The sequence below is a fragment of the Natrix helvetica genome, assembly GCF_964273705.1.
Source record: "Natrix helvetica genome assembly, chromosome: 4".
Taxonomy (NCBI): domain Eukaryota; kingdom Metazoa; phylum Chordata; class Lepidosauria; order Squamata; family Natricidae; genus Natrix; species Natrix helvetica.
This window is the reverse complement of record NC_138550.1, coordinates 25358765-25384744: the sequence shown is the minus strand read 5'-3', so window position 1 is coordinate 25384744 and position 25980 is coordinate 25358765. Positions and strand designations below refer to the sequence as shown.

The window sequence follows — 25980 nt, the reverse complement described above, 5'->3', positions numbered from 1 at the left end:
GTAGCGGCAGCTGCAGGAGGCTCCACCCATACTTTCCTGATGTAACGCATGCACAGAAGGCGGTGCGCATATGCAGCGCATGCACTCACATTTGTGAACTGGTAGGGAAGGTAAGTGAATCCCACCGCTGGTCTTAATATTCTTTTGCAAAGACAAAAGAATGGGGTCTCATCTCACTTCTGGGAGTAAGAAGTTCCAAACATGATCCACTGGTCAAAATTATTTAACCAATGGAATCTACAATACCCACTCACCCCATCTGATCCGGTGGGATCAGACAATGTAATTGGGATGAGACAGTTCCTTAGGAAGGCTGGTCCCATGCCTCAAAGGGCTTTACATTTGATAACTTCAAATTGGACCCAGAAGCAAACTGGTATCCAATGCAGCTTGTATAGCAGAGGTGTTACATGTCTGAGAGTCTCTCAAAACTGTTCATGCCACTGCATTCTGCACCAGTTGCAACTTCTGGATATTCTTCAAGAGTAGTTCCATGTAAAATGCATTGAAATTTTCCATATAGGAGATAATTAGGGCATGAGTGACTAAAAGAAAGGCTTCTTGATTCACGAAAGGGCATAATTGATGTGCAACATGAAGTTGAGCAAAGGCCCTCCTAGCCATAACTGCCACCTGCTTCTCGAGCAGGAATTGTGAGTCCATAAGGAACCTGAAATTATACAGTAGGTCCATCTGGGGCAGTGCAACCCCATCCAGGACCAATGATGTTAGCTCCCAGATGCAAAGTAACCTACACACAGCCACTCCATCCTACCAGGTTTCAGTTGCAGCCTGTTTGTGCCCCATCCAGTTCCCCACAGTCTCTAGGCACCATGAAAGAAGGTTTACAGCATCATTTAATTCACCTGGGATGGAGGTATATAAATGCAATACACCCTCCCTGTCTGATTAGGTGGGATGGGACCTCAGTATACTGGGTAACATCAGCATACTGATGGTACCTCCTCTTATGGTGACATATGATCTCACCTAGCAATTTCATGTAGATGTTAAAAAGGAGATGAGACAGCAATGAGCCCTGCAGTACCCCACAAATCAAGGACTGCAGTTGCACATCTCTTTCCTTATCAACGGTGATTGGGACCAGTCCCATAGGAAAGAGATGAACCAGCATAAGTGTGCCCTGAATCCCAATTCCTAAAGATCAAAAGAATACCATGGTTGACAAAATCTACCAAGAGGTCAAGAAGAGCCAGGATGGATGTACTAGCTCCATTCCGCTCCTGCCAGAGGTCATCCAAAAGTGTGACCAATGCTGTTTCATTCCGTATCCGGATCTGAAACCTGATTGGAAGGGCCCAAATAATCCTTTAGAGCTGCAACACAATCGCTACCCAACATCTTCCCTAGAAAGGAGAGATCGGAGACTGAATGAAAATTATCAAGAGTGATAGTCCAGTAATGGCTTCTTGTAAAGGGGATGTATAAACACCTCTTTAAATGGTGCCAAGAATATCATTCTCTGTCAAGAATGAATAATTCATCTCTAGGATCCACCCAGATGTCACCTCCTAGGTGCCTCAATCAAGCAGAAGGGGCATAGATATAAATCACCAGTGGCCATGCAGATTGAAGACTCTGTCCATTTTCTCAGCGCCAACAGAATCAAACTGATGCCAGATAAGATGCCCCAGGCATCTCCAATGTACCATGCTCGTCTCCAATTGAAGAAATGTCTTTAAAACTCTTTAGAGCTTTATGTCCTCTTTAGTGAAGAATTCAATGGATTTATTTAACAAGGGATTAAAGGGTTTTGCAAATTTTGTCTCTGAATCCCTAAGGAATGCTGGAAAAAACCCTCACCTGAATCCTGAGAAAATCAGATTTTCTTCAATTTTATCTGCCTCTGTTATAAACCATTATTATGAAAATTGGGATTTTGTCCAGCAAAATAAAATGAGAGAAAGCTGCTTGTTAAGTAAAGGTGTTATACAATCAATTGGTTTAGTACCTGATTTAGAATCTTTAAAGACAGACACAACATGACGCAAGAAATTGGTAAGCTGCTCTGCACTTTTTGTGTTCTGGTTTTTGGGTGTGATATCTTCATGGCACCAGAGCGGACCAAATGCCCTTAAAAATCAGAAATTTGATATGTTTATTTTGAGATTAAAATAAATTTAAATAGCATAACACAATAGCACAGTTCCCATACATCCTCCTTCAGATGAAGACCATAGGCAAATGGTTTACAATAACTTTGTGTAAAGTCTTAGTAAATAAACAATGATTCAATCCTATTAATTCTATTAAAACTTGGAGAGGGCATACCTTTGATTCAATCTTGACTCCTGTCAAACACTTTTCTTGGCTACATTTTTGTAGTGATTTACCCTTGCCTTCTCCTTTCTGGGACTGAGAAAAATTACCAGTCCACAATCATCTAGCTGATTTTGTGCCTAAGGCAAAAGTAGAACTCACAGTTTCCCAGGGTCTAGCCTAGTGCTTTAAACCACTGCACCAAACTAGGCCTCATTTATCCAAACACAACACATTTTTTTTCATTCTTACAATAAAGAGGTCAATTTGTCACAGAAATATACCACTCTAATTAGGAAATGAATCAAATTTGACTATAGCAACCTTTCCCATTCAGGTGCCTTTCAATCAATCCAGGAATTCAGGTTCCAATAGTTCTATAGACACAATTTTGGGAAAGGAAGACACCGTTTTGATACTCTTATTAAGAGCAAATAATCGTATGAAAAGTTCTGAATTATGTTACCCTCATGTTAAATGGCTAAGAAGGAAGAGCTTCGTAGTCACTATATGGTCACAATAGAAAGCAAAATAATGCCCTCTTGAGGTGATATCCTTTCATTGAATTATGGTTCTTTCTTTGCTCATTCTCACTAAAGCTTGTTGTATTGTCAGGAAAGTTAGGTAAGCCTTTTAACTGTTCTAAGAGACTACTGATGTGCACAATGTATAAATATGTTTATCAATTTTTAATAGGTCTAAGAAAAGATGAAAAGCACAGTTTTAGTCTCTGATGCAGAAAGTATATCTCATTTCAGCTAACTATGAAAAATATCAACAAATATTAATTCAAGAGTTTGCTCTGAATTTTAATGGGGAATGAAGTATTTGAGTGACAGTGCCAATTTTTATTTCATAGAGTGATGCTATATCTTTTAAGAAGCAATCTGCGAGCTGAAAAAGAATTATTGTATTATACTCTTCTTGAAATAAACTGCTCCAAGCAAGTCAAATACCTTTCTACATCTGTTTCCTATACCTCAGAGGTGTCAAACCTGATCACATTGCGGGCCATATTGTGATGTATTGTGATGTTTTGTGCCTTTGTGGAGATGGGGTAAGCATGGCCTGCGTGGGCCGTATCTGGCCCGGGGGCCGGCAGTTTGACAGGCCTGCTGCTATACCTGTTTAATAGTTCACTTCTGGCTAAGATTAGAAAGAGGGAACCTCAATGGCATTTGCAAAACCTGACTGTTACTTTACTGTAAAGCAGAAAATGAGACATAGTGCCCATGCTGTTATATTCAAGAAACCTATTAGTGAAAGATACTTTTTTCCCATGAATTATGAATGACACAAATTCTTTTAAAAGCACACAATACTGCTTTTAAAAATTAAAATGGGATATTTATTCTGCCTTAGTTACCTGGTCGTTAAAAACTCTATTAGTTTGTTTGCTTTTTCATTTGTCTCCACAGTTGGGTCAATGTCTTCTATTTCCTGGGTGATTTGTGGGAGATTTCCACTGCTTCCTCCAAGGCTGATGCTGGAAGAAGTGGAGCTAGAGCTGAGCCCAGAGTCTGGCACAGGGGAAGACTGATATTCCCGCAGAAAGTCAAAACCACCTAGCAAAAACGTGGGGAAAAATCTATATAAACATAGAAGTCATAATTTTGCTACATTACAGTCACTGTGAGATAGGAGGTCACATGCATACACACACACACATATATTTTATTAAGAAATATGAAAATATGCCTTTGAAGAAAAATCTGAAATAGATAGATCCAGTTAGAATATAGTACTAAAACAGAAGTATGTGTCTAAAATGGGCATTGGTTCTTACCTGATATGCTCATTTTCTGTTAGAGACAGCAGCGAGACTGGGTAGGCTCCGTCCATTGACCAATCGGACTGAGTCTACACTTATGATGTCATCAGGCCCTTGTGGCTCCTCCCCAGTTTCAGATGAAGGAAAACTGTAGACTCAAGTGAGAATTGTGAACAAAAAGTGAAAGTCCATAGTCACTGTATCTCTCTCCTCTGCACAAGGAATTCCCTCGCGTGACCCATACCAGGGCGGAGCTGGCTGCTGTCTCTACTCTTAACAGAAAATGAGCGTATCAGGTAAGAACCAATGCCCATTTTCCTGTGATCGTAGAGACAGCAGCCAGACTGAGATGTACCAAAGACTGGGCTGTCCACTAGGGTGGGAAATTTGAAAAAAAGGACTATTAGGGCACAAGCACTTGTTGCAACACCCTGCGCCCAAAGGCCGCGTCATACTTGTCCAACTTGTAATGATGTATGAAGACTGTGGGAGAAGTCCAGGTGGCTGCCCTGCAGACTTCTTCCAACGTGGGTTGAGTGGACCAAGCCGCAGATGTTGCAGCGCTGTGTGTAGAGTGAGCTGTAATGTTCGCAGGAACCTGTATGGATTGAAGTTCATAAGACAGTTTAATACAGGCTCTGATCCAGTGCCCCAGACTAGACGATGAAGCCTTGGTACCCAAGGAGGCCTGGCGAAAGGAGATGAAGAGAACTTCCGAGTGGTGGAACGAGGTGGTGTGGCCGATGTAGATCTTGAGGACAATCTGTACGTCAAGCGTGTGCCACTTCCGCTCCCTCTCGTGACGGGGAGAGGTCAACTCCTGACCTCTGTGGAAACCGCTATTCACCTTCGGTATGAATGTCGGGTCCAGTCTCAAGACAACTCACTCTGGCTGGAACACGTACAAGTCATGCCAAATCAGAAATACGTCTGGCTGAGGTTATAGCCACCATGAACAGTATTTTAAAGGACAACAGTTTCAAAGAAGCGGACCTCATAGGTTCAAAGGGCGAGGAAGTCAAAGCCTCTAGGACACGAGGTAAGTCCCAAGTCGGATATCTATGGATGGCAGGGGAACAAAGGTTGGATGCTCCACGGAGAAATCTCAGGATCAATGGGTGAGAAGGTAGATGTTCGGATGCCAGGCCATCCAGAACAGAGGCCAGAGCGGCCACCTGTCAGCGTAGCATGTTAGGGGAAAGCCCCCTCTGCAAGAAGTCCAATATCTGTGGAATGGATGCCCTAAGTGGGTCAATAGTCTGGTTGAAACACCACAGTGCAAAAGTCCACCAAGTGGCATCATAAATGCGGTTAGTAGAGCTTCTGCGTGATGCCTGAATGGTAGCAATGACGTTGAGAGAGATGTTATCGGCTGTTAAGGCTTGCCGCTCAATCGTCATGTCATTAATTGCAGCCACTAGGGCTCGGGATGACAAACTGACCCTTGGTGTAGAGACAGGAGAAACCATGGGATGTGCCATGGGGTGGATATTGACAGATTCATTAGGTCGGCATACCAAGGCCGGTGTGGCCAATTTGGCACTAGCAGCAATAGTTCTGTCTCCTGTTCCAATATTTTTTAAATTACCCTCTGAATGAGGGGCAGGGGCGGAAATGTGTACAGGAGACCCCTGGGCCACTGGCACTTGAGAGCGTCTACTCCTTCTGCCATGGCGGTCCATGAACCTCGAGTAATACCTGGGTACCTGGTTGTTGTCTGCCGTCGCGAACAGGTCTCGGACTGGGAGGCCGAATCGTAGTGTCACTCGATGAAAGAGGTTCGGATGGATGCTCCACTCCGCCTGATGTATCGTTGTCCGGCTCAGCCAATCTGCCTGGACGTTGGAGACCCCTGAGTTGTGCTCTGCCCTGAGAGAGGACAGGTGAGATTCCGCCCACTGGAACAACAGGTTGGACTCCTGCATCAGGGACCAGGAACAAGTTCCCCCCTGTCTGTTTATGTGTACCTTGGTCGTGGTATTGTCTGTGAGGACTAATATGTGACGGGCCTGAACTCTGTGGTGGAAGTGTCTGAGGGCGAGGTGAAACGCCCACAATTCTAGCCAATTTATGCTGTTTTGGCTCTCTTCGAGGGATCACTGACCCTGAGCCACTAGGTCCTGCATGTGTGCCCCCCATCTTGTCAGACTTGCGTCCATCGTAAGAGTGAAATGGCACGGATCTCTGAACAAGGTCCCTTGCAAAATCGCGGGGGCCTGCCACCATTTGAGAGAGTGTAAAACCTGTCTGGGAAGGGGGACCCAGAGAAGAGAGCTGCTCCTGTCGGCCTTTTGATGTGGAAGCATGAACCATTGAAGGCTCCTGCTGTGAAACCTGGCCCACGGAACAATCCCAAAGCAAGGTACCATCTTGCCCAAGACTTGGTAGAGAAGAAGAAGGGACGCCTTGCATAGACGTAGCACTTTCCTGACAAGTTCCCTCAGACTGAGAATGCGGTCGTTGGATAGGAACACCCTCTCCGCCATGGTGTCTATCAAGACCCCGAGGTGGAGAAGGCGAATGCTGGGAACAAGGTGACTCTTTTTGAGATTCACCCCGAACCCGTGATGCCGCAAGGTGTGAATGGTGAGGGCGAGATCTCTTCCTGCCTGAACCGGAGACCTGGACAACAAGAGGATGTTGTTCAGGTAACAGAGAATCCGAATTGGGGATGACCTGATGTGGGGTGCCAGTACCTTTGTGAATACCCTGGGGGCAGAGGTTAGACCAAACGGAAGAGCTTGGTACTGGAAGTGTCTCCCCCCATAGGAGAAGCAGAGATATTTTTGGTGGTCTATGAAGATGGGGATATGAAAGTAAGCTTCGGCCAAGTCTACCAACATGAGGAAGTCGCCTTTCCTGATCACCTGGAGGATGGTGTGCAGAGAATGAATTTTGAACCGCCGATAGACAATGTGGCGGTTCAATGTTTTTAGATCTAAAATTGCTCTCCATCCCCCAGAGTTCTTTGGTACTACAAACAGACGGGAATAAAACTCCTGCCCTTCCTGATGGGGAGAAACCAGTTGGATGGCCCTGATCTCCAACAGGTGCTGAATGGCCTGTTCCATCAGTGCCCTCTTGCAAGGACACCGAGAGACTGGGCATGGCACGAAGTGGTCCTGGGGAATGGAGAGGAATTCCAGCATGAGACCAAATTTGACAGTTTTGAGTACCCAATTGTCTGTTGTGGTCTCCTCCCAGCGGTGGTCAAAGAACGCCAGGCAACCTCCGATTGGAAGAGAGTCCAGATAGTCATTTCCTACGTGAAAAATGGCGGTTGCCTCCTCCACGGTAAGATTTCTTGGAGGGGAAACGCTGTATGTTTCTATTGGATCTGTCCTGGTGAGATCCCTGTCTGGGAGTGTAGGATTAGCATTGTGGATGAGGGAAGGAACTTGCCCCGTCCACCGGCCGAAAGGGCAATCTCCTATAGAAAGGAGCGGACCGACTGTCCTGTTTCTTGTAGATGGATGAAAGGACCTTGCGCTTGTCTTTAGATTCTGTGAGGTACGGATCTAAGGGATTACCAAATAATTGGGTGCCACTGAAGGGGGAGGCTGCCAGGCGCCACTTGGTATGCACATCCACCTGCCATGGCTTGAGACCGTGACCAAAGAGGCCATGGCTTTAGAAGCGAACCTGGCCGCATTAAGGGAAGAATCAGCCTCAAATTCAACCACTGTGCTGATTTTGTTGAGGTCCCTATGTGATCTAGTGTTAGTAGGAGCGATGAGCTCCTGAAGCTGTTCAATCCAAATCAGGGCCGCCCTGGAGAAAAAGGAAGTGGCCATAGATGCCCTAACAGCCCAGGCCCTAGCCTGATAGCTTTTGACTAAGGTTTGATCTGACCTTTTCTCCTCAGGCTTGAGAACCTCCTTAGGGACTCCAGAGACCAGAGTAGGGGAAGACAGGGCTGCAACCGGTGTGTCTACTGGGGGAGTCTCGAAGAACTTGGTGAGGTCAGGTGCAATGTTGTAGAGACGTTTGTCGAGGTTGATCGGCTGTGGGCCCGTGCCTGGGGACTCCCACTGCTTCTGGATGACGTGCAGGAAGATCTTGGGAACAGGAATCACAGTGGGTTCAGTGAATGGGGTACTGGAACCCTCAGATGAAGCCGGTTCTGTCGGTTTTTCCTGTGAAGTAGAAGCTGAAGCAGAAGATGGTAGGTTAGCAGCTTTAATGGCCTTAAGCAGAAGGGACTTAAACCGATCAGTTTTGAATAATCCAGTAAAGGCAGGGGTATCTGGGGTGACCACCTCATCATCAGACAGGTCTGAATCCCTCAGATTATCTTGCTCCCCGCCAATTGAGGCCTGAAAAGTAGAGGTAGAGGGATCAGATTGTTGAGCCACAACAGAAGATTTGTGCTTATGGCCATGTGATGGAGCAGGTTGGGGGTGCTGTTGTAGACCAGCAGCCATGACCTGTTTAATGGTTTCAGCAATGATGGTTGCCCTATCAGCAGGAGAGGTGTACATGGGTTGCGGGGGCCCAAGAACCATGTGTAACCGGGAGGGAAGCCTGTTCCAAGGTGCGTTCCCTATTGAGAGGGGACATCAAAGAAATTGCATCTGTTGTCAGGTTCCATAGAAGATGAGAACTCCGAAGAAGATAATTTCCCATCTGAATAGGCCAGGGAGGGGTCAGGGCCCATGCAAGGCAAGACAGGTGGAGCTGTGGAAGCCACTTGGTGATCTTCGGCGGGGAGGGAGGGAGGGCTGAGCAGTTAGAATTTGTTGTTGTTTTGGGGTCCTCTGAAATTCTTTCTCAAGGGCCTTCTGCCTGCGCTCTTCTGCCCTGGTAGTCGTTTTAGAGACCTTGGGGTTTATTCCTGAGGAAGGAGCCTCTTTGGCTTGCCTCTTCCTGCTGTTCTTTGCCCCTGATGGCCCTGCCTCCTCTAATCCTGCATCCATATCCATAACTGGATCAGCCATCTCCCAAAACATAAATCAACACCCCGATAAGAAAGGCAACTGTCTCACCCATTTGCTGGCCAGGCACTCCTGATCCACCTGGGGTGATCCTGGGTTGCTGGGCACTCCAAACGGCTGCTGTAGAGTTCGCACCTTTTTTAAAGCATCCAAAATGGCTGACTTTTTTTCTCCTAGGCTTTTCCGAGCCTCAAAATGGCCACCGCTATCTTCGCAGGCTTTTCCGACCCACAAAATGGCCACCGATAGTAAGTGGGGACAGGCAATCTGCAGAATGGCCACCGGACTTGCCTGGAACCGCTGTGCGCAAAACGGCTGGTTGCGCATCCCTCCAAGTGCCCAGAGTCAAGGAGTGCCACTGGGAAACAGCCGTGGAGCCATAGCTCGTGAGCTGGCTGGTCTGATGCAAGGCAGGCTTCCTGAGCGAACTCATGGCCGCAGGCAGTCAGACGGCTGAGGAGAGGCAGCCAGAGAGCAGCTTGAATTTCCCTCCAATTTGGTAGACTAACGGATTATTTAAGGAACCAATTAAAAGGAATTAAAAAAATTATGGAAAAAAATCACCAATTAAATATCTAATTAATTTTTGGAGAGATCAATTCTCACAGCCAGTCCAGGTTGGACTGAGTCCGAAACTGGGGAGGAGCCACAAGGGCCTGATGACATCATAAGTGTAGACTCAGTCCGATTGGTCAATGGACGGAGCATACAGAGTCTGGCTGCTGTCTCTACAATCACAGGAAAATGTGCTTCTGCAGAAAAGGAATCTTTGTTATATCCATTTTTTTCTATGTTGACCACCACAGAATTATGAAAGTAATGACACCTAAATTCAAACAAAATTGAAATAAAGCAGAACAACTGGTTTTTCATTACCTGTATAGAAGAATTCAGGCAAATGCACAGACTGGACTGTAAGTGTCTTGGTTTCATTCAACTCTCTAGTCTGAAGAAGCATTGAGGCTATGGCTTGAAAATTGCTGTTGCATGACAACACAATGAGCAGATGGAGCAACAACTTCCTGCTATGCTCAAAGACTTCTGGACGATAATGATCAAGGCCTAAAGAAAACAATCAGGAAGTCTAATTAATTAAGAAGCACAAAAAGTTCATATGCTAGGAAAAGGGAAATGTATTTGAAGAGCCTTTTATTTGGGAAAACCAAAAATATAATTTTATTCTTGTTTATACAGCTTACATGATTTTTATATGTTCTAAAAATAAAAGTTGTAATATTTAATTGGATTAATCTATTGATTTATTGATGAACGGATGCATTATTGGGAGACCTGATTGGCTGGGTTGAGAAAGATCACTCTGGAAGTTTTATTTGACTGCTTGCTAAGAACTGATTTGGCGCATAATTTAAAAGTTAATTAGCAGTCGAGATGCAACATTTAATTGTATTAATTTATTTTAATAATTGTTTGTAATAAAGTATTAACATGCTTGAGTAAATCTTGACTCCTGTTGATATATGTATATGGACAGTCATAACTAAATTCTATAGTAGTAGTTTGTCACTTCATTTTCTGGGATTTTTTAAAGATCTAGTTTACAGCTCAGAAATTCCATAGACATCTCCCATAAATTATTACAGTATGAATTAGAGGAATTCTACCTCTAATACTCATGTCTTTGAAGACAGACCCATCGTCCTAGCAACAACCAAAAATTTAACTAAAACAATAAACATCATACTATCTATGACTACAATCCCAAACCTCCAGTCGCTTGCTTTCGTCATCGGGAGGCCGATAACATTTCTGCCTCCACGTCTCCCGGGCGCGGATGGACGAAGGTAGCCAGAATGGCACCGAAGCAGTCCGGCGAGCGAGCGAGCGAGGCAGCGAGATCTTCGGTCACTCGTCCACCGGACTGCTTCCGCATCTCCCGGGCGCGGATGGACGAAGGTAGCCAGAATGGCGCCGAAGCAGTCCGGCGAGCGAGCGAGCGAGGCAGCGAGATCTTCGGTCACTCGTCCACCGGACTGCTTCCGCATCTCCCGGGCGCGGATGGACGAAGGTAGCCAGAATGGCGCCAAGACAGTCCGGTGGACGAGTGACCGAAGATCTCGCTGCCTCGCTCGCTCGCTCGCCGGACTGCTTCGGCACCATTCTGGCTACCTTTGTCCATCCGCGCCCGGGAGATGCGGAAGCAGTCCGGTGGATGAGTGACCGAAGATCTCGCTGCCTCGCTCGCTGCCTCGCTCGCTCACTCGCCGGACTGCTTCGGCGCCATTCTGGCTACCTTCGTCCATCCGCGCCCGGGAGATGCGGAGGGAGAAATGTTGTCGGCGCCTCCAGATGACGAACCAGTCGCTTAATATACTATTATTCCATGAAGAGAGGTGAGGCCCTGCCTCCCTTGCCTCTACTGACCGCACGTCACTGAATGTGACTGATGCCATTTTAGAATTAAAGTATAAAATAAAATTAAGTACCATAATAAAAAGTTAGACAAATTTCAACGTTGTTTGTTTTTTCCCCCATACAGAATATATGGTTTCTGATTTTATAAGTTGTTATTGTGGGAATTTCTGTCCAACATTTTCTCTCATAATTTATTGCCATTTTTTTCATAAAACGTAATATTTTTATTTGAGGGAAAAGGTACTCTATTAGAGGATATGAGGGGGTTGGTAGGAATAACACAAAGGAGTACAAAAAATTATAATTGGGCCAAGAACGAATGAGAATAATTGTTTAGTGAGGAGATGCATGGAAAAGCTTTGTTAACATACTCAATTTCCACTTAAATTTTAGTTTAATCTTTATTTCTTACCTAAAAACAGAGCATGCAACAGCAATGGAAGATGAAGAGCCCAGTCTTCTCTGACACTATGATCTACTACCATTTCAGTCATGAAGATAACAGCAATATTGCATCTAACAAGAAAAATAAAATTAATCAATTCAAAAACTGCAACAAGAAAAAGGAAAAAAGCAGAAAACATGAAGAAGCAGTTCAAAAAATACCAAGAATAGTACAGGTATGTGACAATTTCTAAGCTATAGTAAAAGTGAAAGAAATAGAAGGGTGGAGGCCCCCCCCCCGCCACTACCGGTTCGGTCAATACGGGCTGAACCAGGAGCAACTCACCACTGATTCTATCTGGTGCCTGTATTTCTTTATGTTTAGAATATAATTGATCAAACCATTTTCATGTGGCAAAATGGATTTATAATTGGAACAGATTCATGAAAATACTGTCTCATTAGCTGCAAAGTTTGCAGTCTTAAACTAAAAAAATAGGAAAAATAAAAAGAAGCCAACTTAAATAATATTTTCACCTCTATCATAAATATAATTTGTAGACAGGATAACCCTGTTATCGGAAGAGAAAAGCAAGCAGAAGTTGGCTACTTTACTAAATATCTTCAATTGTTTTTAATTTTATTGCCCAAGCCAGGTGCCAAACTGGCCTGCTGGGTGATATTTGTAAAGTAATAAAGATATATAAAAAATATCCCAAAGCATATTTACTTTGAAGGACTGAAACATTTGCTGACACCCACTCTATGGATTTCATGATGCCACTGACCATGGCTTTTATGGCTTGCAAGCAGAGGCCAAAATCATAGTGCAGCCCCCAGATTAAAAAAAATATTGTCTACTTCCATAGTCCTACAGACTATGTCAGACAAATGTTAGAACTCTTAAGACAGAATGAACTATTAGATGAACCAGTTAAAATATGTTAGGAAACTGGGGTTTCTTTATGTTGTATTTACCTATGGAGCGGTCCCCGTGGTGTAATTGTTTCTGGAAGGTAGTCAACAAGTGGTGCCCAGCACCCTCCATTAAATGGCATTGGCAAAGGTTGTGGCTGTTTCATTTCCACAATATTCAGAAGCCAACTTGTATATGGAGAAATAGGATCATCTGTGCAGAAACATTTATTACATTTCTACATTGTCCAACCTTTTTGGAGCAGTGTTCAAGTAAATTAAGATCAGAGAAACAATGCAGTACAAATGTCAAATCTTATAAAATAGCGAAAAGAAAGCAATATATGCCTTTGGGAGGCTATTAATTAATGTATTCATTCAATTTATATGTTGCCCATTTTGCCTGACCATAGGTGGCTTACAATAATTAAAAATAAATAAAGATATTAAAACAATAAGCATTAGTAACATTAATTAGGATGAACAAAAATAAGGAGGAAAGAAGCAAGATGCACAAGAGTGGAGTGGGGTCTTGTCTCAATCTGTTAACCATCTCCAGAATGATGCCTCCCCTCTGGGGATCTTTTCAGGGTTTTAAAGCAGCATTTTAAATAAATCTAGATAAAAGCAGTGCAGTTAGAAGATATTGGCACAATGGCATCACTAATGCCATTATCAACATTGCTCTTACTAGACTACTATATTAAGCTAATACAAAATGTTCAAAATCATCAAAATGGAAGAGCAGCGAGCATGGAACAATCAGCTTTGGCTGATCAGTATCAGGACTAAATGTTTTGTTCAGCCACAGCCCCCAAACACATGTACTTTGGGTAGAGGCATTCTGAGATGAGGAAAGACAGACAAAGGAAAGGTCATTGATAACAATATGTCGCAGTGGCTAAGGGAAGGTAGGGAAAAGCCTGCCTCCTCCCCCAGAAGATCAGGGGGAGGAGGCAGGCCACCCACTTTGACATGGTGTGCTAGAATTCAAGGTAAGATGAGACTAAGGTACTGGAAGGTGTATCAGACTAGAGAGCCGAGACATTTATTGTTCTGATAGCTGAACCATCTGTTTGCTGTGCTATATGCTGCTGATTGCTTTCTGTTTGACAATTTAGTAGATAGGGAGTCTGATATTGCCACCATTAGTCAATGCACACTGTGAATACTCGATGCATTTTTTTATACACAGGTATTTAGATAAGACAAATACTAATCAGATGCTAATATTCAACCTTAACTGAAATTTGAGTGTTAAAAACACTTAAATTCAACCAACTGAAAGATTTAAATGAGATTGAAACAGATATTTAATACTTTTTATTGAAATACTCTGTCAAATACTCTGTACAAATCATGTCTGCCTAATATTAGCAAATAGCACCATTCACAAAAATTAATATTAACCAAATATCAAGACATACTTTTATCATCGTCGTAAGATCCTCCGGAGCTATTGCTGTATCTTGATTCTAATCGGTTATGTGCTCTGATCACATTACTAAACCTTGCAAATGGGAAGAAAATCACACAAGACCTATTTAAAATTTTAATACATGCTCAATTCATAATAGCATTATATATCCTGGTGGATGGATAAAAATGTATCCATTCTTGTTTTAAATTCATCTCTCAATTTTTTCACCTCTAACATCCATTAGGCCTCTACTCATATTAGTTTAGATTTTTTTTCCAAACAAATGTTAGGTAAAAAAATTGGCAGCATTTTTATCTAAAAGTCCTTTCTCCATAATCAGTCTAGAAAGTTTAACCATTTCCAATAGAATATAACTCCCCTGAGCCTGAAAATTTCTGAATTTCAGAAATGAAAAAAGCTTAGTTTATTAGCAGAAAGCAGAACTTCTCAAAATAGGGAATAGATATTAAAAATATAAGCCTTTCTATAAGCAATGTCTAGGTATGATACAACTGAGACATTTACAGGTAAACATTTTTTTAAATGTTAAAGCTTATTTTATAGAATTGTAAGATCCAGAGTGTAGAAGTAGCTTTATTAGGGAAATTTGTACCTTGAAATAATAACAACAGAAGTCTAGGTTTGTTCTTTTCCTCCCATGAATGCTTCCATGCCCTCTTTCTACCATAATAAATATTGATAAGAACTTGATAATAAGTCCCTGATGGATGTTAGTGCTGCCTGCACATTACTTGTGGCAATCTCTCAACCCACCACTGTATATTAATGCTACCTACAGACTATTTGCTATTTGTTTTGATCACCATAAACTAGGACCACACTAGTGACTGCCTCACTAGTGGCCTCTCCAAAGAGGTCTTGAAGGATCTGTGCGGACTGGTAGAAGTTGCATAGCCTTATATTAGAGAAGAGCTATCTTTTCCTTCAACAGGTAAATGATCTGAAGAAGTCTAGCTACTGGGACAAAGATAGAGAGACTTCAATCAGACATTCAGTGAGATTGGCTGAAACCTCATAATGAGAAGTAAGTACAAATAAATGTTCACTATATAGACAATCAACCTGACATTAGAAAATATACTTTACCCTTATTCAAAGCCCATCCACAGTTTTAATCATGAAAATATTACTCAAAACAGTTCCAAGCTGTAAATATATGAAAATCAAGTTTATGTGTATTCCAAGTTCTAGTCTTTAATTATTAATTTCAGAAACCACAGATCATTAGATTGGTTAATGTGGTTAATGAAGATTACTGGTAGTCAAATTGGAGAACTACTAAGCATTTCTAGTCCAGAAAAAAGGAGAAAATGTCTGAGATGTTTATTACAGACCTCTCATCTGTCTCTTTTAGAATTCTATTGTCTTCAATGTCTGGAAAACTATCTTGGCCAGCTACAACAGTGTTACTACTTGATGTAGTTCCTATATATGTAAAATCAAAAGTATTACAGTATTATTAAAAATAATCATTTTCAAACCACATAAATACATAAAATACATCCAACACAATGCATAACTCAAAGATCAGCAAACCCACACTATATTTGTTGGCTTATAACATGTTAAGTCATGTTATAAATTAATATCTGTTTAAGTAAAAAAAAAACATTTATATTGCTGTTAATATCTTTCCATCTCTCTCACATTATGCATCTATTTGCAAATTATAAACTGATGGAATAGAACATCAGATCAGAGAAAGTCTCTTTTGACCCCTATCCTTAAGTTACTTCCATATTTTCCTTATAATAGATTCCTTTTGATGATGGTGGTGGTGATAAGATGATTCTATCATTTTATGCATATATGATTAAAACTTGCATATTTCAGGCTCAATGTATATGAATAGTGATACATATATAATGAATATCATATCTGGTTATATTTTAACTTCAACACTAATTGTGCAATACAGATCAAACATCTTTACTGCCTAAACTTTCCAGAATCTTGGAACAGGACCTAAAAGATTAGCATAATGGCAAACTACATTGTGAATAAACTTAAAGCATTTGTTTGTCGTTACAATAGGGCTGGTTCATGAATGTAACTACCGTATATACTTGAGTATAAGCCGAATTTTTCAGCCCACTTTTTGGGCTGAAAAATCCACTTCGGCTTATACTCCAGTGAACAAAAAAAAGGAGGGAAGCTTCTGCAAAGGCGAGTGACAACAAGTCTCCCAGGCTTTAATTTGCCGAGCTGTGCGCACGCGCCTGTTTTCCACGGCGTGGAGCAGCGGCGAGATTCTGGGCGGCGAGCGATGATTCCGGGAGCCATCAGTGGGGGGGCAGGGTCCCCCCTCGCGTTCCTCATCTTCCCGGATGGCCCCTGGAATCATCGCTCGCCGCGCAGAATCTCGCCGCTGCTCCACGCCGTGGAAAACAGGCGCGTGCGCACAGCTCGGCAAATTAAAGCCTGGGAGACTTGTTGTCACTCGCCTTTGCAGAAGCTTCCCTCCGAAGCATTCCGAGGGAGGGCTGTAAACTTCCCTCCGAAGTCTTGGGATGTTCTGAGGAGCCCCCCAAGGCAAAACGCCGCTGCCAGGTAGTTAAAAGTACGTCTCTGATTCACTCAACAAGGTGACCACAGTGTGTGTGTGTGTGTGTGTGTGTGTGTGAATGAGACAGACAGAGAGAGGAACAGAGAGAGGGAGTGAGGGAGGGAATCAGAGAGAGACTGACACACACACACACAATTAAAGCAATTTTATTGTTATCTACCTGTATTTTTATTTTTGAAATTTACCGTGAGCTGCTGCATTTCCCAGCCTCGGCTTATACTCAAGTCAATAACTTTTTCCAGGTTTTTGGGGTAAAATTAGGGGTCTCGGCTTATACTCGAGTCGGCTTATACTCAAGTATATACGGTATCCTAATAAAGCCTATAGCAGGTCTTCAGTTAATAAAAACTTGCCATTTATTCTTAGAAACACTAAATCTGACAGCAAATAAAAATAAATCTATAAAGATTCATTCTTTGTTCTGCAGATATTAAATGTTGGATTCAAACTTATTTAGTGTAGGCGCTCTGTGATCAAGAATATTTAACTTAGTCGTGGTTACTTGATTTCAAAGAGTGTACTCTAATCTACTCTAATTGTGAGGACTATACCTACATATTTATATCTTGATGAAATATTTCAGTCGGAGAAGCACCAAGCAAGATATAAGAGAGACAGTCAATGTAACACACACAACTCTGTTCTGAAAGGTCCATAACTCCTTCCAATGTAGTATCTCTTCCAATAAAAGTAGAAAGATTTAATTCTTACCAGAAGCAACAACTGAAGCTTTGTTGCTGGCAGTAAAACGATAAAATGGTGGATTGTCACAATGCTGAACTATGGGATTCACGGGATCTGTTTGCTGGAGCTCAAATAAAAGTTCTTCCATTGTTTGAATAGTATTGTTCCGACACAAATAGATGGCAACTTTTTTGATCTGAAGAGAAAGTAGTATTTAGCAGCTTTTATCTATAAAATGGTAACGTGAAAATGTGCACAGTGGACATATAGATGATATTTTTGAATTATATAATAATAATAGTAATATAAAATGACCTTCCTCATATTACTGGCTGTCAGATGGCAGAATAATTTGGAAAGCACCTGAATGGAGAAATACCGTTTTGCCCAGAAACTAATGGGCCTAACAGCTATCCAGGATTATTCCCAGAATATGAAAGCATACAAAGCATACAGAAACTGATTACCGAAAGATTCTGTAATAGAGAAATAAAGAAATCACAACTACATTGTAAAATAATATTGTCATGCCATTGAACAACTTCTCATTACATAAGGTAGAAATGGGGATTAATTTTTGTGGTCTGCAAAGGGTTATAATTTTGTTTTGAAGTTGATCTGCAAGGACTTCAGAGTACATGTTGACTTTAATTAATGGGATGGGGGTATATTTTTGATTAATTTTGGAGTGATCAGAGAGTTCTCAAAAAACATTAAGATTAAACAAAGGCATGGTTTCCTTCAGCTTAACAGGGAGCTGTGTGCATACAAATGTAATAAGTAAATAAATACAATTTGAATTTAATTCTTGATGAGTTTATGGGCATGTCCATATTATATTTTTGGCTATAATATAAAAGTGTTTCTTGTTAAACTCTTCCAGATACGTCTTTCCCAGGCTGATCCTACAGCTCTGTGTTTCCTAAAGGTCTTCCATCCAAATGCCAATAAGATTCCACCCTACTTAACTTGAGATCAGTCAGATACAACTAGTAAGTGCTATCCATAAGTTCAGCACACTGAAGTTTACCAGAACTTTTAAAAACTGTTTTACAGCTTTTTTTTGGTTTAAACTGTAGTATCATCCAAAATTGATCATTTGTAATCAAGCGTTGACAATGCAGTTTCTGAGACACTACCCTTGTTAAACTTTGGGTTCCACATTTCACATGAAAATAAAGAGATATCCTTTATAAAGTCTATTGAATGTTTGGTATCTTTTCTCCTACGTTCGGGAAATTTATTAGAACAAATTCATAAAACTATTCCTGATACATTATTTTGAATAGATATTGTTTTGTCACATAAGAATAATACAACTTTTTTTTAAAAAACCACTTACGTATGGTAAAAGAATTGTATCACTGCTAACCCCACATAAGCTTATCAGAAACTGCAAAGTTATTCTCAGGTTGTTGCTCCATTTTTCATTATTAGCTAAAGCATTCCAGACATTCTCCATTTCTGGTCCAGGAACTTCATCTCCATACTAAACAGAAATATGAAAAATGAATGTGATCGGAATACAGTGAGTGATTGCTAAAATAAGTGAAATATAAGACAAACTGAAAAGTAATCAATGAGCTAAGGAGACACAGGAAAAGTATCTTTTTTGTACACAGAATCCATTTGAGTAATAAAGGTCAAGCTACATTAAACCCTTGCTGGTATAAAATTGGAGAAACGTACTGACAAATATGTATTGACTGATATTTAATAATCAGACCTTTCCAATATATCATTATGTAGCATTATGCATATATAAAAGAGGAATAATTATTTATGCAACTTTCAATCATGGTCTAATACTATGTCACTACATTTCATATTTTATAGATTACTATAAAATATGAAATGTAGTGGCGTAGTATTAGACCAGGATTGAAAATTGCCTGGGTATTTATAGATGTCAAAGTGTTTGTCTGAAACGCTGCCATTGAGAGGGGCCTTTCTTTCCCCTACTGTCATGCCCATCATCCCTGCCCTCTCCCTTCCCCCTCCTATGCACTCCTCTTTCCCACCCTGTCTACGATCCTGGCACTTTGCCCCAAATCCATCAAGTGCTCCCCCATTGGTCCACTGCAGGGCAAACGTCATGGCTGGCTTTCCAGAGGAAGCTGTGAAGGAACTGACACCACAAACAATTGCCACTCTAGGATGCCGCACTCGCTCTCCTTAACGGCCCAGGCTCTCTCTTCCCCCTCCCATGACATCACAAACAATTGCCGCTCTAGGCCGCCGCACTCACTCTTCTTAATAGCTTAGGCATTCCAGAGTTATGCTGGAGCACATACACAGATACACACACTCAGGGGATCTTACCCCCTCCTCCTCAGTATTTGTTTCCAGCGGGTAAGTCACCTGTGTACCAAGTTTGGTTAAAATTGTTCGAGGAGCTCCAGAGTTATGCTGGAACATACATACATACATACATGCCTCTTACCCCCCACATTGCCTCTTACCCCCCACATTGACATTGACTTATGGGACTAATGCCTTCTACCTCCCCCCCATACTGGCTTATTTTTACCATCTACAGCACCTTAACCCCTACTGGAATTTTGTTGATAATAACTTATTCGAGGTTAGACTTGCTCCGCCTGCGGGAGGCCCCTCTCTCGCAGGTTTGGCCCTTGGCCCTTTCAAGGGCCCGCCTCGAGGACGGGTTCGTGGACCCCGAGAGGTGCAGGAACCGGAAGCTAAGGGGATTTTTAGTAAAATGTTTTTTATCTTTTTTAGGGGGTTCCAGGGTGGGGGGGAGGGCTAACCAGACCGGGAGGAGAGCCAGCGCCGGACAGAGAGGTGAGTCCAGGAAGGACGGGGATGCGGTGGAGGGGGGGAATATAAAGGTCACTAGAGCAGAGGGTTGTCCTATTACAACGGTCGTGGGGAGGAGGGGATGCGAGGACAGGATAAGATCCCAAGGTCGGTTGGGAGACCGTGGCTGCTGGTTACGCCCGGTCGCTTGTACCAACCCCTGCAGTCTAGGTGGACAGGTGCTACAGAGCCAGGGCCTGCGGCTGATGCTTTGCAACGCAAGGTCTGTTACCAACAAGGCCCCCCTCATTAATGAGTTGATCTCAGAGGGGGAGCTAGACCTTGCAGGGATAACGGAGACCTGGTTGGGCCACGAGGGTGGTTTACCCCTCGTGGAAATGTGCCCACCAGGCTTCCGGGCATTCCATCAGCCCCGGGCCCTGGGTAAGGGTGGTGGGGTGGCGGTGGTTATGCGGGAATGTTTAGAGCCGAGGGAGTTCACTGTCCCTCAGATACCCGGGTGTGAGTCCCTTGGTGTGAACTGGGGCCCAGGGAGGCAGTGGGGCTTGCTGATTGTATACTTGGCTCCTCGCTATGCATCAGCAGCCCTGCCCGAGCTCCTCGAGCTAATCTCAGCGACGGCAGTTGAGACTCCCAGACTTTTGGTCATGGGGGACTTCAACTTGCCGTCAACGGGAGCGGCTTCCGAGGTGGCTCGGGAGTTCATGGCTTCCATGACGGCCATGGACCTGACCCAATTAGTGCAGGGCCCCACTCACGAAGGGGGCCACACACTGGACCTCATTTTTGTATCTGAACAGTGGACGAGTGATCTGGGAATAGGGGACTTAGTCATCACGCCCCTGTCATGGTCAGACCACTCATCCCTCCGGCTGGACTTCCCTGGCGCTATCCCCCACCGCGAGGAGGCGGAACCAGACTCTACAAGCGGGTACCGCCCCGGGCACCTGATGGAATCGGATAGATTCCAGACGGAGCTTGGGCCAATACCTGTAGCCTTGTCCCGCTCCCGCTCCGAGGACCTAGTGACTGCCTGGAATAGGGCGACGACTGGGGCCTTGGACCGGGTTGCGCCTTTGCGACCTCTCCTGCGGCATCGACCCACCCGGGCTCCTTGGTTTACTGAGGAGCTAAGGGTGATGAAGCGCCACAGGAGACGTCTAGAGAGCAGGTGGAGGTCCTCACGCTCCGAATCTGACCGAACACAGGTAAGAGCCTATTTGCGGACTTACCTTGTGGCAATAAGAGCGGCCAAGCGTAGACATTGTGCTGCCCTTATTGCATCCGCGGATAACCGCCCTGCCGCCCTGTTTCGGGTGACCCGCTCCCTTTTATCGCAGGGGACGCGAGAGACACCCTTACAGGGAAGAGCAGAGGAGTTTGGGGAATATCTTCAGGACAAAATCGATCAGATCCGGAGCGGATGGACCTCCGTCAGTGGACCAGACGAGCCGTCAACAGCGAGTCTTGAGAGACCATTCTGGGAGGAGTTTGACTCTGTTGCCCCCGAGGATTTGGACAGGTTGCGTGGACGGCTACGACCCACCACATGTTCAATGGACCCGTGCCCCTCCTGGCTGGTACTGGCAGCCTGGGAGGTGACACGAGGCTGGCTTCTGGGCCTGGTGAACGCCTCATTGGGTGAGGGTTACTTACCAACCGCCTTGAAAGAGGCGGTGGTGAGACCCTTGCTGAAGAGACCTTCGCTCGACCCAATGGAGCTAGCTAATTACCGTCCAGTCTCCAACCTCCCCTTCTTGGCGAAGGTTGTTGAGAATGTGGTGGCGCAGCAGTTTCCACGACACCTGGACGAATCCGACTATCTAGACCCACGCCAGTCCGGCTTCCGACCCGGGCACAGCACTGAGACAGCCTTGGTCGCGTTGGTTGATGATCTCTGGAGGGCCAGAGATAGGGGTTGTTCCTCTATCCTGGTCCTATTGGACCTCTCGGCGGCTTTTGATACCATCGACCATGGTATCCTATTGCGCCGGTTGGAGGGGATGGGAGTCGGAGGCACCGTTCTGCGGTGGTTCGGCTCCTACCTCTCCGACCGGAAGCAATGTGTGTTGACAGGGGGGCAGAGGTCATCCCTGAGGCCACTCACTTGTGGGGTGCCGCAGGGGTCGGTCCTCTCGCCTCTCCTGTTCAACGCATATGTGAAGCCACTGGGTGAGATCATCCGTGGCTTTGGGGTTGAGTACCACCTGTACGCTGATGACACACAGCTGTACATTTCAACCCCAAACCACCCCAACGAGGCTATCGAAGTGATGTCCCGGTGTTTGGAAGCCGTCGGGGTCTGGATGGGGGACAACAGACTCAAACTCAACCCCTCCAAGACCGAGTGGCTATGGGTACCGGCACCTCGGTTCAGCCAGCTGACACCATCGCTGGCCATAGGGGGCGAACAACTGTCCCCTGTGGAGCGGGCGCGCAATTTGGGCGTCCTCCTTGATGCCCAGCTGTCACTGGAGGACCATGTGGCAGCCGTGGCAAGGGGGGCGTTCCACCAGGTTCGCCTGGTGCGCCAATTGCGCCCCCTACTGGACCGGAGTGCCCTGCGCACGGTCACTCATGCGCTGGTGACGTCTCGCCTGGACTACTGCAATGCCCTCTACATGGGGCTTCCCTTGGGACGCATCCGGAGACTGCAGCTAGTTCAGAACGCAGCCGCGCGGGTTATCATGGGGAGTACACGTTACTCCCACGTAACACCGCTCCTGCACGAGCTGCACTGGCTACCTGTGGCCTTTCGGGTGCGTTTCAAGGTATTGATCACCATCTTTAAAGCGCTCCATGGCATAGGACCTAGATATCTGCAGGATCGCATCCTACCACACACGTCCCTGCGACCTATTCGCTCACACAGGGAGGGACTCCTCCTGGTGCCGTCCGCTAGGCAGTGTCAGCGGGCGACACCTAGGAGTAGGTCCTTCTCTGTGATGGGCCCAACCCTCTGGAATGACCTCCCCCCCGACATTCGAACCACCACCGACCTCCGTTCCTTCCGTCAAAAGTTAAAGACTCACCTATTTCAATCAGCTGGCCTGGCACTTTCTTAGTTTTACCTCCCAGGGATTTATTTTAATTGGGTTTGGGTTTTTAATTGGGGATGTTTTTAGGGTTTTAGAATATATTTATTTCTTGTACAGCCTATCTCCTCCATCCAAATGTATTTAATTGTTTTATGATTGTATTTTTATCTGCATTGACTGTACACCGCCCCGAGTCCCTTTTTGGGAGAGGGGGCGGTCTAGAAATCCAAGAAATAAATAAATAAATAAAATAAATACAGCCTTTTTTATATAGATAGAATGGGAAGAAGAAGAAGAAGAAGAAGAAGAAGAAGAAGAAGAAGAAGAAGAAGAAGAAGAAGAAGAAGAAGAAGAAGAAGAAGAAGAAGAAGAAGAAGAAGACCATTTAGTATTTTCTCGCTTACCTTAGCTGTCATATACATCAGATTATTAAGCACCAATGATGTGGCTTCTGGTGAGCCCCAGCCATTTCCCTTTAAGCCACATGAAACAGTTACTTCTCCATCCTTATCCTTTATTTCATCTTCAGGGGTAGTAGGACTTGAACCTGGGAGAAGAAGTCTGCTGTCCACTAGTTCAATGTTATGAAGCCAGGGTAGCAAGTAGGTGAGCATGATCTGGCGCCCATTTGGGTGAGTTGTTGGAAATCGTTGACTTACTTCTAAAATTGGAAAAAAAAACATTCCTAGGACCTTAGCTTTAGGGGAAAGACAATGAAGCATTTAGTTCCAACAATAAATTCTGTCAAATATATTTCTTCTGATAAAATGTCAAGAAGGTGAGTTGAACATTTTTTATTATAAAGACAGAAGTAGCACATATTTTATTTCCAGCAACCAGCAGACAAGCAGAGTCTTTGTGGAACAGCAATTAGATGTTGGACTAGGAGCAGGAAGATCAAGATTATGCATCTACTCACTGGAACGCTCACTGGGAGAGTTTGGGCCTGTCTCCCAACTGAATCAAATTTACTGCTTATTTACTTTTCCTTATTCAGCCCATTATTAAACTTTGATTATATTCCAAGCACAATTTTCCTAAATAAATAGTATCTAAAGATAAATGCATTAAGAGGAACACATGAGCTTTTAAATAGTTACTCAGTTTCAAATATGTAGGGTAACTACAATGAGATAAAATAAGTTAATAAAAATTCTTCTTCTTATTCAAGTAGTATAAGAAAATTGGAATCATATCTTTAGATCAGGTGTGTCCAACCTATGGCCCATTGGCTGCATGTGGCCCCTGACAGCTAGTAACGCAGCCCCATAAGATCATAAACCTGTAACATTATGTGATTTATATACGTTAACTATATTACAGATTTTATATGTGGCCCAAGACAATTCCTCTCAATGAGACCCAGGCAAGCCAAAAGGTTGGACACCCAAGCTTTAGATGCTGATGTGCTGTAGTTCTACTGCTTTTGGCATCTATAAAGGGGGGAGGGGGAACCCCTAGATGCAAAACCATGTTCTATAGTTATAATAGTTTACATATATGATATGTTTGCAGATCCACAAGAGGTTAATAGATCATCTTTCCACTACTAAAGCTAAAGATATAAATAGAAACCTGTACCTGAAAACAATGGAAGTGTCAGCTCAGGGTACATTATTGCCAGTTCGTAGGACAGATGAGCTAATGAGACACTGTAAAGTGGTGGCAAAGGACCATGAGTCCCATAAAGAATGCTGCCAGGTCTTCGCTCAGCTATTTTCTTGGAATAAACAAAAAGCTTTGTTTCCAAAATCTGTCAGAAGATTAAAAAGAAACAGAAATGATATAGATGATAAATGAATGATAGAGTATTCTTGAAAATAAATTTTAATGGATTATTCAGATTAGCAGTCTCTGTCTATGCCCGGGATGGCGAACCTATGGCACGTGTGCCACAGGTGGCAAGCGGACCCATTTGTCAGGGCATGCAAGGCGTTGCACTGGCCAGCTGACTTTAGCCTTTTTTTGAGGCCATTTTTCACCCTCCCCACACTCCAGAGACTTTATAGGAGTCTAGGGAGTGCTAAAACAGCCCCCTCCCCCCCGGAGGCCCTCCGGAGGCTACAGGAGCTTCCCTAAAGCTTCCGGAGGGCAAAAAAACGGCCCTACGAGCAAACCACAAGTTCAGGAATGGACTTCTGGTTTGCTCGTAGGGCCGGTTTAAGCCCTCCAGAGCCTTCAGGGACCTTCTGGAGGCTTCTCTAAAGGCTCCAGAGGACGAAAAGCGATCCTATGAGCAAACTGGCTCGTAGGGTCGGTTTAAGCCCGCCGGAGCCTTCAGGGAAGCCTCCGGAAGGTCCCTGAAGGCTCCGGAGGACTAAAAACGGCTCTACAGACAAACCGGAAGTGACTTCCGGTTTGCTCGTAAGGTCCTTTTTCGTTCTCCAGAGCCTTCAGGGAAGCCTCCAGAAGGCCCTTGAAGGCTCTGGAGGGCTTAAACCGGCCCTACAAGCAAACCAGAAGTGACTTCTGGTTTTGCTCATAGGGTCCTTTTTCATCCTCCGGAGCCTTCAGGAGAGCCTCCTGAAGGTCCCTGAAGGCTCCGGAGGACTAAAACCAGCCCGACGAGCAAACCGGAAGTCCATTCCTGAACTTCCGGTTTGCCCATAGGTCATTTTTTTGCGCTCCGGAGGCTTCAGGGAACCTCCTGAAGCCTCCCGAGGGCCTCCAGGGGGGCTGGGGAGGCTGTTTTCACTCTCCCCAGGCTCCTCTAAAGCCTCTGGAGCCTGGGGAGGGCGAAAAAAGCATGCAAAAAATGGGGGGGGTTTGCGACTGTCATGCGCACATGCGCACTGGGGGGATTACGCGTTGCATTA

The 25980-nt window shown here is 44.2% G+C and overlaps 1 protein-coding gene across 7 annotated transcripts in view; it reads right to left on the bottom strand.

Annotated features, from left to right (window-relative positions):
• The window catches only part of FRY (FRY microtubule binding protein), a 213096-nt gene that overhangs the window by 39413 nt on the left and 147703 nt on the right, over nucleotides 1-25980 (bottom strand). For all 7 annotated transcript variants that reach the window (XM_081951786.1, XM_081951780.1, XM_081951782.1 and 4 more), the window contains 11 exons: nucleotides 24746-24917; nucleotides 23569-23825; nucleotides 18691-18837; nucleotides 17376-17544; nucleotides 15433-15523; nucleotides 14085-14167; nucleotides 12721-12871; nucleotides 11771-11874; nucleotides 9862-10047; nucleotides 3647-3845; nucleotides 1973-2094 (listed from right to left, as the gene is read on the bottom strand). In XM_081951786.1, coding sequence (XP_081807912.1) covers nucleotides 1973-2094; nucleotides 3647-3845; nucleotides 9862-10047; nucleotides 11771-11874; nucleotides 12721-12871; nucleotides 14085-14167; nucleotides 15433-15523; nucleotides 17376-17544; nucleotides 18691-18837; nucleotides 23569-23825; nucleotides 24746-24917 — 1681 coding nt within the window. The remainder of the gene's footprint in view (nucleotides 1-1972; nucleotides 2095-3646; nucleotides 3846-9861; nucleotides 10048-11770; nucleotides 11875-12720; nucleotides 12872-14084; nucleotides 14168-15432; nucleotides 15524-17375; nucleotides 17545-18690; nucleotides 18838-23568; nucleotides 23826-24745; nucleotides 24918-25980) is intronic.